Source organism: Gopherus flavomarginatus, chromosome 1 (genome assembly GCF_025201925.1).
Source record: "Gopherus flavomarginatus isolate rGopFla2 chromosome 1, rGopFla2.mat.asm, whole genome shotgun sequence".
Lineage (NCBI taxonomy): Eukaryota > Metazoa > Chordata > Testudines > Testudinidae > Gopherus > Gopherus flavomarginatus.
Window position 1 is genome coordinate 132,524,023 of NC_066617.1, and position 15,214 is coordinate 132,539,236.

General features: G+C 41.1%; 1 protein-coding gene across 5 annotated transcripts in view; it reads left to right on the forward strand.

Moving 5' to 3' along the window:
* Positions 1 to 15,214, forward strand: part of PRR5 (proline rich 5) — a 152,716-nt gene that overhangs the window by 96,184 nt on the left and 41,318 nt on the right. For all 5 annotated transcript variants that reach the window (XM_050924962.1, XM_050924983.1, XM_050924972.1 and 2 more), the window contains 3 exons: positions 1,307 to 1,364; positions 4,537 to 4,628; positions 7,347 to 7,487. In XM_050924962.1, coding sequence (XP_050780919.1) covers positions 1,307 to 1,364; positions 4,537 to 4,628; positions 7,347 to 7,487 — 291 coding nt within the window. The remainder of the gene's footprint in view (positions 1 to 1,306; positions 1,365 to 4,536; positions 4,629 to 7,346; positions 7,488 to 15,214) is intronic.

Below are 15,214 nucleotides of genomic sequence, written 5' to 3' on the forward strand. Positions count from 1 at the left end.
GTTTTGGAGTCACATGGGCAAGTCACACATCCTTGCATGGCTCAGTTTTTACAGACAGCAGCCATTGCTTACCTGCTACCTTGAATGTCCTCATGTAGACTTCTTTTGTGGATTGGAGCCTCCTAAGATCCATTGGCCCTTAAGTGCTTCTTGATTGGGCACTTAATTTGTACATTCCTTTCTCAAGAAGCTGACCGAATGCTTTACAAAGGCTATTTAGAAATCAAGCAAGTACACAGCCAATATTCCTAACTTCAGGTACAAAAATGATACATATATACAAATAGGATGAATATATTCAGTCATAATCTTTACATAGATATGTTACATGGCATATGTAGCATAAGACATATTCCAGTTATATATACATTCATAAGCATATTCCCATGAAGCCTTATGGGGTACACCATCACACCTTTACCTCTCTATTACCTTAAAGTTAAGGATAAAAATAGGATTTGTTCCCCTTCCATCAATTTTCATGTTACATTGGTTGAAATTTCATACCAGGTCAGATATTGAAATATTTGACCTGAGGTCTTTGTACTACATGTATTTTAAGGACACTATTAAGGAACTTTATTGGGGTCACTTATAAAGGAAGGGTTCAGATCATGGCTACAGAATGGACAATATTTGCCCCAACTGTGACAGTGGGATTCCTATAAATACTATTTGTTCCAGTATTCTGATGTGATTTAGTATCCTGATTTGAAGCACTCTAAAGTCTGTGGAAAGACTCCTATTGACTTCAGTGGTTTTGACTTCAGGTCCTGTTATGAGCATTTATTGACTGATGAGATTTGGTTTTAATATTTCATTTTATAGTGAAAGCCCACATCTAATATTATAAATCTCAGCATAATACAGATTTTTATGAAACAGATCCTTTTCATTAGGGTCCAAATATTTAATTTAGGTGAAAATTCTGTGGGATTCCTCAAGTTTCTTGTGGTATAATTAATCAGGAAGCTATTTATTAATAATTATACATGAACTTACTTTTAAAATACAATTTACTACCTCCCTTGCTGATTAAATGTTGTATGGCTTATGCTAATGTTTGTAAAAAGCTTTGATATCCCCAGATGGAAGTTGCTATACACTGGAAGAGCTAAGAATATGATTATCATCATCATTTTACAAGTGTCCTAGTAGCTTTAAACAAGAAAATGGACATAGACGTAAAACTTCATTAATGAATAGCAGCCATTAAAACAGCTTTCTTGTTTTAAAAAAAAACCTACAGTGGCTTCAAAGAAATATGGAGTTGTAGAAATAAAAGGTGTGTGTATTTTATTTACAGAATCAGCTGCTTACAAAAGGCATGGTAATACTGAGGGACAAGATCCGGTTTTATGAAGGTAACTCAGACTTGAGCAATGATGCAGCTGTTCAGTGGGCTAGATCTAAAGCATACTGAAATCAATGAGATTCATATTTCACTGATTTCAATGTGTTTTGGATCAGGTCCCATAACAGCAGGTTGTTCCAGTGTCACTTACAGTTTCATGTTCCTATTGGCTTCCACCAAGGAGAAGTGTTTGCCTAGCACCTCAGCTAACAAAATCTCCTGTGTGGATGTTTACATTTTCACCCAGTTATAACCTGTTTAAGATTAAATAGCTGTGGAAAACAGAATACAATATTTTATTAAATGACAATGTAAACCCTGCAATCCCAATTAGCTGAAAAGTCATGGGAACACACCTTGATCTCACTTACACCTGTCTATATCCTCAGTAATTCTGTTGTCTTTAGTAGAGTTACTCTGGGTCTACATTGGCATAAATGACGTCAGAAGCTATGCCATTGTGTTGTCATGGCTCCATTTGTGGTTAGACATGTCACCTAACTGAGGCAACTATTAATGAAATTTCTTTTGTATTTGAAAGAATCAATCCAAGTACACCTCTACCCCAATATAACGTGACCCAATATAACATGAATTTGGATATAATGCAGTAAAGCAGTGCTCCTGGGGGGTGGGGCTGCGCACTCTGGCGGATCAAAGCAAGTTTAATATAACGCAGTTTCACCTATAACGCGTTAAGATTTTTTGGCTCCTGAGGACAGCATTATATTGGGGTAGAGGTGTATTAAGTAAATAAATGCAGAGAGAAGGAACAAAAATTCAGAGTATTGGCCAGATTCTGCTTTCCTATACACCAGTATAAATCTCGAGTATCTCCATTGAAGACAGTTGTCCACTGGAATTACTCCAGATTTACATCAGTGTAACTAGGAGTAGACTCTGGCCCTATCTCTTGACACAGACACTCTAGTTTCTCCCACTTGCATTCACTAGAGATCTGCAAAAGAGGTGCTGTCAAATCAGTCTTGTAATGAGTACCTGAATGCAGAAAGAAAAAGATACTTCTTAAAATTGCTAGCACAAATTCACTGGCAGAATTATAGTATGGTCAAATTCTGCTTACCTGGCCTCTAGCTGCTATTCTACCTGAGTACAATATTCGTCATTCCATGGCTTATGCTGTTGTGCAGCAGTTAGAGGTGATTTTTAAATTGGCCGTGTCAGCCAGAGGAAGCTATATTTCATTGGTAGGTGAAGAAATTTCTGAATATAGATTATAAAATAAAACATCTGAGAACCTTTTGGAGTCCAAGACAGTTTTAAAGAAATGCAATTTTCTTTCGACTGCACCACAATGTCAAAACGCCTCTTAGTCTAAATACACCATTTGATCAGTTTCCTGGAGAAAGCTATTGGCATTACTTACAGCTAACTCTGAATTTTAAATGTGACCTTTCATTGCTGTCTGCTTATTTGATTGGATCAAGACTGTTATTGAACCCGAATCTGTTAATGAAAAGACAATTCCCCTGACCACAGCAAACAGAAAACATATTTGACATTACATTCTTGAAACTCCTCTAGAGCCAAATAGAGTGCTTTAATTATTTAACATAACACCTACAAAACCACAGACAACTGGACTGTAAGGATTTCAAGGTTTTCACAGCTTTCTTGTAAATTGTAAATCAGATTTTTCAGTCTCAGACTGGTAAATCGAAACGAGAAACCAGTCAATTTTTAAAACCACACTGTACAGGTACATTTTTAAAAAGTTGATATTAGATTGATATCAAATATCAATAATATTTAAGATGCAAAACTGAGACTCAAACATTGAAATGCAGCTTGGTTCTCCTGTAACTGAAATGAAACTCAGAAACCTTGCATGTATAAAATGTCAACAAACTCTTAGGCTAGATTGCTAATTTGATTTAATGCCAAATATAGTTTACTTAAAACAGGTCATTAAAATGTGTGTGGTGTAAAAATATTGTGGGACCATGGAAAATATTATGTGTCTGTTTCATACAAGAATGACCACATCAGGGCTATGTTTATATGAGCTGAGTTTCCTTTATCCCTGCAAATACTGTAGGAAATCCAAAGGCCTTTGCTTTACAGTAAAACAAACGTTCTCAGAGGACATGAAAGTCAAATTCTTTTGTGTGAAATATGCTAATCACGAATTGATTCTAAGCATTCTTCCACATCCCACAGTAAAAGGCCTGTCTGGGAAAATGCAGCTTACTGTGCAGATAGAGGAGCAGCTGTTCTGAGTCACTGTTGTTGCTGCATTGAAATTCCTTGCTTTACAAAGTAGACAGTGCTGAGCAGACTGCCCACAAAATATAAGAGATGAGTGAAGGTAAAGACACTTTCCCAACAGAATTAGGGTTGCCAGCTTTCTAATAGCAGAAAATGGAACACCTTTGCCCTGCCCCCTCTCAGTCCATTCCCTCTCCCTTGTTCGCTCTCCCCCACCCTCACTCACTTGCTCATTTTCACCAGGCTGGGGCAGGGGATTGGGTTGAGGGAGGGGGTGAGGGCTCCGGCTGGGGGTGTGGGCTCTGGGGTGGGGCTAGGGTGACCAGACAGCAAATGTGAAAAATCAAGACGGGGTGGGGGGTAATAGGAGCCTATATAAGAAAGAGACCCGAAAATCGGGACTGTCCGTATAAAATTGGGACATCTAGTCACCCTAGGTGGGGCCGGGGATGAGGGCTTTGGGCTGCAAGAGGGGGCTCCGGGCTGGGACACAGCATGACCACATGGACATCATTGCACTGCTTCCTACAGATCCTGGAATTTTCAAACCATCCCTGTGGCTTATTCCTTGCTGGGATAGGGGTGGAACAATGTGGTGGAGTCTCCATGTGGGGATCTTCAGAGATTTAATCCCCCGTGTTCCCTCCATGGAGTTTTACTGCAGGAAGCGGGGCCAGTCTGGCTTTGTTATATTCTGTACAAGAGCTCTCTGACTAAGCTTTGTGCCAAAAATCCCTCAATTTAGTAACAGCATTTAGTTGTGTGATCCAACAGACACAAATACTGACTGATACTATGTACAGGCGGGGGAGATGCTTCTAAAATAACTGTCAGTGATTCACCTTTGTTCTGCAGGATCTAGTATTACATCATTTCCTGTGTTGCTCAGTTAATGCCACTGACTAACTGTTCACAACATAAAACAAGTTAGTGAAGCACGTATGTTTTTACAGGACAGAAGCTGCTGGATTCCTTAGCTGAAACCTGGGATTTCTTTTTCAGTGACGTTCTGCCCATGCTTCAGGCTATTTTCTATCCTGTGCAGGTGAAATATTACTTTGTTACTTTAGAATCCAGAAAAGGCTGTTTGACGGGTTGAGCAACAAATTGGCACAACTGTTAAACTATTCCTGAGGGGCCAATCTGTTAGTGCAGCTGTTCTGAAGAGTCAAGTCATTTGCATGAATGGTGAAGTACTCATCTGAAAAACATGAAGGGGGAACTTTGAAAAGAGGAACTGCATGCTTTGAGGATGTTTAGCCCTCATGTCGGCTTACACTAGAGCAAACGGATATGAATAGTAAAATGAAGATGGGCAATCAGTGAAGCAAGCACAGCTGTGTTGACTTCAGCATGCACATCTCCAGCTAGACCTCATGCATATATCTGAAGTGCCTGCACTTGGTATAACGTTAAAAATGTCAATGGAAAATTTTGTACTCTGTACGTTATTTTCAAACACTTCTCGTTTTGCTATTGGTGTACTTCTCACTGGTGTAAATTAGCTCAGATTCATTGACGTGAGTGAAGTTGCCCTAATTTACACCAGCAGAGAATTTCACCTGAAATAATTTTAAACATGCTTAAGGCACTTGACCTCCTTGTGGGAAAAAGAGCCTGGTTTTCAGAAACATCCTCCTATTTTGCAGGGTTAGCTTTGCATCTGCAATTGATAAATCTGTTAATTGGGTGTAACTAAATGCTGTCAGTATGATCATTTGCACTTGCAGGCACAAAATCCTAGTTCTATGGAAAAGTTGAAACTTTATAAATGTGTTGTTTCTGCAAGTAAAGGAAACAGCTGAAAAAATTCTTAAAGCATGTAAAGTATACAGGGCCACATTGTCCACTGACTTGTGCCATGTGTAGCCATTTAAACCAGTACAATCACCAACAAATCAGAATATTCAGTGGAATTTTCAGAAGTATTTTGACACCTATTGGGATTTTCAAAAGCTGCTAAGTAAATTAGTTGCCTATGTCCCTCTTAAATCAATGGAAGTTAAGCACCAAACTCACTTTGGTGCTTTTGCTAATCCCACTAGGCACCTACTTACATCTTTAGGTGCCTAACTTTTTTTGAAAATCTGCCCCTAGGAGAGTTAGGAACACAAGTCCCATTCTCTTTCTATGGGATTTGTGACTGGGATTTTCAGAGGAATCTGAATCTGTATCTGAGTACTAGTATGTCCTAGGGATGAGCCCTTATGTCACCAATTGAACTAACTACACTAGTGCAAACCCTAGTGTAGACAAGGAAATGGGGGCTAATCCTTAGTACAGACAAAGACAGAGGCTGCTATTGCTGCTAGAAACACGGTCTTTGGGCAGGAGCTGTCTTTAGTGAGATGCGGTCTTCCCTGGAGAAAAAGTAGTTGCATGAAATCATGATGTGAAGTATCAGCTCTTACGCCAAGACAGTAGCACAGGCAGGTTTTGAGCAGTGGCGGAACGAGGGGGCCAAAGGGCCTTTGGTGGTACTCACCTGCAGTTATACCTATTGGCTTGAAAAGGTGCCACACAAAAACCTAAAGGCCACTAGGGGGCTGGTCGCCCCCTCTCCATTAGCTCTGCCACTGTACTGAGGGTTCCCTGAATTTTAAAGAGAGGGGGAGCCACCGCTGAACAGGGCTGGGAAGTCCCAAACCTAGACAAAGTGTGAATTCCCATCCTGCACCCAAATGGGGGAAAATAAACAGAAATTCAAACATTGCCCTTGTTAAAATACTCTTAAAACTTTATACTACTATATTTAGGGTTCCAAACCATTCTTACAGGGTGTAAATTCAGGAAAGATCCCTGATTACATGCGTATCCAGATGTGGCAAAGTTACCACTAACACTTCTTCCTGGCCGGATGTCTTGCTGCAACAACTTTTGCCTCAGTTTCCCCCACTGTCCTTTGGCCACACCTGGATTCTCTGACAGTCCTCCTCCATCCCTCTGACCCTGGACAGTCACCCCAGCCCTTCCAGTTGTAGTGCAACCCAGCTCTTCCCTGAGGGAATCCCCACAGCCTCTCTCCTGGGAGCATCCCTCATTCCCCCTGCCCCCTCACTGTTACTCTGGGTCCAGCTCTCTGGCTTTGGAGAAGTCAGCAGGTAAGCGCCTCTGTAGCTCCTCTGCCGTCAGCCTTCTTTGGCCCTCGGCTCTGGAAGTCTGGGTTAGAGCCAGCAGGCAACTGCCTCTGCTGCTCTTTGACCTTCAGTGCTCTCCAGCCCTTGTGCTCTGGCTTGAGGACACCAGTCAGCAAACCCATCTTGCTGCTCTCCTGCCTTCAGCCTTCTCCCAGGCACCATATAAAGTCTCCTGGCTCTGGCAGCTCTCACCTCCTATCATTCCTCTGACTGACCCAGGCCCTGACTCACCAGGTCTCTCCTCCCCTAATATCAAGAAGTACCCTCTTGTAAACCCAATTAATTGACCAAACTGGAGTGTGCTGATAAGGCTGTAGCACACTGGCCCTGCTCCCTCTTAAAGGGACAGTATCACCCTCTGACACCAGGTCTTGTACTGATTTGTGGATTACAGACTAAATAATCCTGTCCATGGCAATGATAGACAAGTCATACAAAAGTATCGTATGAGTCCACACAGAGATTATGGATCTACAGATTGGTTTGTTTTTTGACCATCCCAAATATTTCCATTGAATTAATCATTGCTACTACTAGTAAAGATTTAAGAAAAACACTTATACTTGGGATTTTGACAGTTATTTTTAAATGGCTCATCATCCTTATTGTGGTGATTCTGTTCATAGGGGAAGGAGCCCTCAGTTCGTCAGCTGGCTCTCCTGCACTTTCGGAACATTATAACCCTCAATATTAAGTTAGAAGATGCCCTGTCACGTTCCAGAGCCAGGGTTCCACCTTCAATTATTCAGATGCTGCTAATACTCCAGGTAAGGAATTTGGGTTATATTTTAAAAATCTCTTTCTATGCTATGTTAACAAGATTTTCAAAAGTGGCCACTGATTTTTGGGTGCCCAGTTTGAGACTTCTTGACCCTGGATTTTAGAGGCGCTGCGCATCCATTAATCTAGGTGAAGCCATGGAACTGTAGTTCTCAACACTGCTGAAAGTGGAGTTCATGGAGATTCAAACTGTGCAAAGCAAAAATTAAGGGACCCAAAAGTAGAGACCACTTTTGAAAATGGAGTCTAAATGCATAAAGTTTTGGTATCAGGTTCATATTTGTGTCAGTAACACAACTTTCAAGAGGTGCTATGGGCTGATGCACTAGTATTTCTGGAGATTGGTAGTTTCATCATAGTGCTTAGTAGAGTTTTGATCATGTCAACAAATTCTGTCAAAATTGCTTGCTATTCACAGATGTAAGATTCTAGGTATTGGTGTCTTCTTTAAATATTTATCAAGCCCTTGGTCCAGAAATTAGGGATAAGGAGAAAATTACATAGATACAAATTAGGGCTGTCAAGTGATTAAAAATTAATCATATGATTAATTGTGCAATTAATAATAGAATACCATTTAAATATTTTTGGATGTTTTTCTACATTTTCAAATATATTTATTTAAATTATAACACAGAATACAAAGTGTACAGTGCTCACTTTATAGTTATTTACAAATATTTGCACTGTAAAAAACAAAAGAAATTGTATTTTTCAGTTCACCTAATACAAGTACTGTAGTGCAATCTCTTTATCATGAAAGTTGTATTTACAAATGTAGAATTGTACAAAAAAAAACCTGCATTCAAAAGTAAAACAATGTAAAACTTTAGAGCCTACACGTCCACCAAGTCCTATTTCTTGTTCAGCCAATCGCTCAGACAAACAAGTTTGTTTATGTTTGCAGAAGATAATGCTGCCTGCTTCTTGTTCACAATGTCACCTGAAAGTGCGAACAGGTTTTCGCATGGTGTCATAAACAGATAGTTAAGGGTTAATGTCTCTCTTACCTGTAAAGGGTTAACAATCAGGGACCCCAAACTCCTGACCAGAGGACCAATCAGAAGACAAGCTACTTTCAAGTCTCTCGAGGAGAGAAGCCTTTGTTTGTGGGTTTTGGGTTTGGCTTTGTTCTCTCTGATTACTGGACGGGGCTAGAGGTGTAACCAGGTTTCTGCCAATCTCCCTGCTATAGTCTCTTGTCTGTTCAGAATTGTAAGTAGAAAAGGCGGTCATAGTTTTTTAATTTGTTTTCTTTTTTATTTGCATATGTGTACTTGCTGGAAGTAGCTTAAATTGTGTTTCTGCTGGAGAAAGTTTCTTTCTATTGTTTATAAGTTGAAAGACCCTGTAACTTTTTACCATCTAAGTGCAGAGACAAGTTTTATGTTTTTCTTCTTTTATTAAAGTTTCCTCTTTTTTTAGAATCTAATTGATTTGTCTGGTTATCTTTTGTAAAACTCCAGAGAAGGGAGTCTGCACTGACCAGGGAATTGGTGGGAGAAAGGAACGGGGAGGAGGGAAGGGAAACCTGCTCTCAGCGTTTATCTGTGTATCTCTCTCCGGGGAAGAAGGGAGGGGGGAGTGGTGATTCAAGGAGTTGAATCAGGCGATCTCCTAGTGTTCCCAGGGCGGGAAAAAGCTGGGAGGAAGAAGAGAGGGGGCAAGGGAAATGGTTTATTCCCCTTTGTTGTGAGACTCAGGGAATCTGAGTCTTGGGGGTCCCCAGGGAAGGGTTAGGGGAGACCAGAGTTTATCAGGCGCTCTAAATAAGTCCTGATTGGTGGCAGCCTAGCAAATCTAAGCTGGTAATTAAGCTTAGGGAATTTCATGCTAATACCGATATTTTGGACGTTAAGGTCCAGAATTGGGAATTATATTATGACACATGGCACTGTAGTAGCCGGCGTTGCAAGATATTTATGTGCCAGATATGCTAAACATCCGTAGGCCCCTTCGTGCTTTGGCCACCATTGCAGAGGACATGCTTCCATGCTGATGATACTTGTTAAAAAAATAATATGTTAATTAAATTTGTGACTGGGAGAGTGTCATAAATATAAAGGGAAGGGTAACAATCTGTGCGTATGCATCCACATAAAATTCCTCCTAGTCAGAGGTACAGAATCATTTTATCTGTAAGGGGTTAATCAGTTCAATTAACCTAGTTGGCACCTGACCAGAAGGACCAATGGGAAAAGGAGATACTTTCAAATCTGGGGTGAGGGGGTTTTGTTTGTGCTCTCTTTGTTCCTTCTGGATAGAGAGAGAGAGAGAGAGAGAGACCAAGCAGGTAACCTGTCTCTTGAAAAGATACTTTGAAATGATACATCTAAAATTACAGAAATTGTAAGTAAAGGCAAGGAAATGCATTAGATTATCTTTGGTTTTAGCCTATGAATTTTCCCTATGCTGAGAGGGAGGTTTATTCTTGTTTTTGTAACTTTGAAGTTGAGCCTAGAGGGGAATCCTCTGTATTTTTAAATCTTTTTATCACCCTGCAAAGTTACCTTCCATCCTGATTTTACAGAGGTGATTCTTTTACTTTTTTCTTTATAATAAAGGTCTTCTTTTAAGAATCTCATTGATTTTTAGTGTCCTAAAAACCAAAGGGTTTGGTCTGTGCTCATTTTGTTAACCTATTGGTTAGTATATTATTCTCAAGCCTCCCTAGGAAAGGGGGTGAACGGGTTTGGGAGGATATTTTGGGGATATAGGAACTCCAAGTAATCCTTTTTTCCGAATCTTTGTCTACATCACTTGGTGGTAGCAGCAGTACTGTCCAAGGACAAGGAAAGGATTTGTGCCTTGGGGAAGTTTTTAAACTTAAGCTGGTAGAAATAAGCTTAGGGGGTCTTTCATGCGGTCCCCACATCTATACGCCAGAGTTCAGAGTGGGGAGAGAACCCTGACAGAGAGATTTGTATATCTCTGGCTCTATTATACCCGCATTCTGCCATATATTTCATGTTATAGCAATCTCGGATGATGACTTTTAAGAACACTTGGCTGAAAAAGAAGTAGGACTGAGTGGAGTTGCAAGCTCTAAAGTTTTGCATGGTTTTGTTTTTGAGTGCAGTTGTGTAACAAAAATCTACATTTGTATGTTGCAGTTTAACAATAAAGAGATTGCACTGCAATACTCATATGAGGTAAATTGAAAATACTGTTTCTTTTGTTTATCATTTTACAGTGCAAATATTTGTAATAAAAAATAATATTAAGTGAGCACTGTATACTTTGTATTCTGTGTTGTAACTGAAATCAATATATTTGAAAATGTATAAAAATATCCAAAAATATTTAATACATTTAAATTGATATTCTGTTTAATGATGTGTTTAAAACTGCGATTAATCATTTTTTTAATTGCAATTAATTTTTGAGTTAATTGCTTGAGTTAACTGCAATTAATCGACAGCCATGATACAAATAAATGAAACCAGGGAAACTGTCAGAAGAAAAATAAGATATTCAGAAAGAAAAGCAGCACCTAGTTTGAAAAATATTCAAAGAATGAGGGCTCACTCAGTGGGGGAGGGATAGCTCCGTGGTTTGAGCATTGGCCTGCTAAACCCAGGGTTGTGAGCTCAATCCTTGAGGGGCCACTTAGGGATCTGGGGCAAAATCAGTACTTGGTCCTGCTAGTGAAGGCAGGGGGCTGGACTTGATGACCTTTCAAGGTCCCTTCCAGTTCTAGGAGATAGGATATCTCCAGTGATTTAATGTGTATGTTGGAAGTAATGTTTGTGAACATTTGATGAAAGAAAAAAATCACAACAGGATGCGTGTGTTAAGAGGGAAAGGTGGCACTTCTTAAAAACTGGGGCAATTGAGATGTTGTGGTTAGTAAATTTTTATATACAGATGAATTTAGAACAAACGAAAGGAAATACTTTTTCACTTCTGTTTGCGGTCATTGAATCAAATACTATGGCTGATTGTATTTTAAGGGCTGCATAATTTAATAACTAATGTGGGGAGGGATAGCTCAGTGACTTGAGCATTGGTCTGCTAAACCCAGGATTGTGAGTTCAGTCCTTGAGGGGGCCATTTAGGGATCTGGAGCAAAAAACAACAACAACAACAAAAAATCTGTCATGGACAGTACTTGGTCCTGCTGTGAAGGCAGGGGACTGGACTCAATGATCTTTCAAGGTCCCTTCCAGTTCTATGAGATACGTATATCTCCATATACATATATTACTCTGTTACAGGTAATGCATCAAGACCTCTGCTGGACCAAGAACAGATATTTTTCCTCAGTACCATATTGCACCATTGTCTAGGTACATTATATCAACAGGGCTTAAAGTCAGGGAGGTCGCAGACCTGGCAAAAAATACAAATTAAGCTGCATCACTGAGAGCACACTTTAAGCACTCTTACTAGAGCTGGTACTCCCAGATTATGAAACTCCCCTCACTTTTTTCAGACTATGTTAAACACTGGTTTGCGTTTTTTTCACCTTCCCCTTTAAGAATCAAATATTAGCCACTGCTAGGATCCTGCTCCCCTTGAAGTCAATGGCAAGACTTCCATTGACTGCAGTAGGAGCTGGATAACATCGTATATTAGACAGTTCAGAGGAGGTGATGGAATGATCTGCCAGGAATAGTGCTGCAGGGAAGTTTATTGCACCCCTCCCTTGTCCACCAGCAGGAAACATTAACAGGATAACAAGTACTGGTTTTTTTTATTTACAGTAAAAGGCCAAATTTATCCCCTCTGCAACTCCAATAATTACGTGGGGATGTATTCATCCCTGGATGTTTATTCATATAAATCTCCCACTTATTACCATACAGCAGGAAGCTAGTGACAAAAATTGTTGTTTGCCAATAGTTGCCTGGCTTTGCGGTTTAAAGTCTAGGTGAAACCAAACCAAAGACTTACAGTGTCCAAGAGTATCAGGAAATGAGTCAGTTTCTCTGTTTACATTTATAAAAGCTCGTAGTCAATTCAGAAGGAGGTCTGTTTCACAAACCCAAACATCAGAGTAAACAAAAGCTAATTTTTGTACATTTAGAGGTAGCAAATGCAGTGTTTTAAGCTTGTTGAGTAAGATTAAATCCTGTTGTGGGTAGAGGTGGGGCACAGATAACAATGCAACTGTCTGGTTGTCATGCGAGATTACAAATCACGGTAAAGTTTTATGCTCAGACTTCCCAGAATGATGGAGAGTGTTACAGACCTGTCTGAGTCACCCTCATGGATCACAAGTCTATTCTAATTGGACTCAACCTTTGTGCTTCCAAGCCAGCTGGGACTAGGCAGCATCAAATCAGTTTCTAGATCTGGGCCTCTAAGGGTATGTCTACACAGCCCTGGTCTACACTGGGTGGGGGATCGATCTAAGTTATGCAACTTCAGCCACATGAATAATGTAACTGAAGTCGACGTACTTAGATCCACTTACCGTGGTGTCTTCACCGCGGTGAGTTGACTGCTGCCACTCCCCCATCGACTCCACCTGCGCCTCTTGTGACACTGGAGTACAGGAGTCGATGGAAGAATGCTCGGGGGTCGATTTTATCGCATCTAGACTAGACGTGATAAATCAATTCCTGCTGGATTGATTGCTGCCTGCCAATCCGGTGGGTAGTGTAGACATATTCACAGCAGAGAAAAACCTGTGGCTGGCCCATGCCAGCTGACTCCGGTTCATGGGGCTTCCAGGCTTGGACTGGAGCCTGGATTTAGGACCCTGTGAAGTGGGAGGGTCCCAGAGTGTGGGCTGCAGCCTGAGCATGGACAGCAGTTTTTCAGCTCCAGAGCCCAAGCCCTGCGAGCCCAAGTCAGCTGACCTGGGCCAGCTGCAGGTTTTTTATCCCTGTGCGGACATGTCCTAAGATACATCCTTACAGATCTTTAGGAAACACAGAAAAGCCTGTATGCTCTCCCCTTTGAATCTGTGGTCAGATATCTGAGCCCTTGGACCCACTCCTGCAGTCCTTCCGTTTTCTGTCAGTGATCAGATATGCGGGGAGAGAGAGATCTGGGCAGATCCTGCCTTTACATAATGTTTCTGTTCCCTCTGTCAGGTGACCAGCTAATGAACTGCAGACTCTAGTCCTGTGGTTAGCTGAGAAGTTCCAGCCATCTAGAGTTCAAACTGGGAAAATCAATTCCCTCCGGCCGGCTCTTCTCTCTAGCAAAACCCTGGTACAGGGGGTAGACCTCCATTACACTAAGCTGCCCTGGGTTTGTCCTTGATAGCTCTAAGCAGCTAGTTACAACCTGAAAGTGTGGGTCACATTCTTCAAGATGGCAGTTCCAGTGTCAATGGAAGGCCGTAATTTGATATAGACATGTACCAATCCATTACATCTGGTTGGATCAAAGACTAGATGCACTATGGAGGCAATGGGATTTGTTTGTGGTGTGGGGTAAACTTGGTATTGGTCATGTACTTTTCTTCACTGGTAGGTGGAGCCCATCTGGCCAGAGGAAGGCAAAGTAACAGAGGACTTTTGCTCCATGGAGGGGGAATGTAGGCTTATAAAGAAGAATGGGAAGTCATGAGAAACTCTGACCCCTATTCAACATACAGGCCTCTATCTAGCAAAGCACGTAAACACATGCTTAACTTTGACCACATGAGTAATCTCACTGACTTCAGTGGGACTACTTGCATTTTTAAAGTTCAGTACATGCTTAAGTGCCTTGATGTATTGCTGCCAACACAGAGGACTCACCACAAAGGAGAAAATAGTCCCTTTGGAGCATTTCTCAGTGAGAAAGCCTGGAATGAAGTTGGTCCCTGCATTTCCTCCTAGAGGGTTAACTTTTTTCTTTCACCAGGTCTTCCAATCTCTGAGCCATGGGCTGCATTTATCTTCAGCCCACCCAGCAGCCTCATTCCAAGGAGTGCACCCCAGCCTGTGATACAGTTTCAGCATCAATTCACTGGCATAAACTGACATAAAATGGTATATGAATTGGGACTGAAAATTTCACAATCCACCCTGCCACATCCCTGCCCTTCACAAACATGTGTAGACGCCACCATTTCTCTGTGAGTACGGCATCGGATATATGAAAGTAGGGACCAGGAAGAGGAGAAGAAATTAATGAAAATGTAATTCAGGATTCTGAATTTGAGAGTTGAGACAAACTGGAGCAGCTAGATTATCTAAAGAGCAACAAAGTGTATCAAGGGATTATAAAAGGTCAGCTATCCAAGTGACTCATTCTATTGGTGCCACATGACAAAATCTCATATCCCCTCTGTCACCACTTTGAAAATGTGCCCACGGAAACATGGAAAGAAGTATGTTTACTTTTGGAATAAGATTGTAGGGTGCCATCACAAACCAGTAGCAAACAGCAGAACTGAAGCTAACATTTAAGGATCAGAAAGCATTCCTAGAGCCAGTGCATGTATGCACCTCACCATCAACCTCATCTGGTCCTACAACAACTTTAACTAACCCTGGAAAGATCACCCCCGTATTATCTGGTGGCCAAGAAAGACTTGATATAGATAGTGAAATCCTTGCCCTATTAAGGTACTCATTCAGAGGCTCTTACAACACTCAACTTCTCTGCTTCCAGCATGGCAGGAGAAAGTGCGACCAGTTGCACTGCACTGATCCTTAACTGCAGTGTTAGCCCCCCTGGCCATATATAGACAACATAAATTAAAGCAGCCCTTAGATAGCTCTAGCTGGACTTGGGCCTGCAAGAGCAGCATCAGGATCAGGGGAGTGCA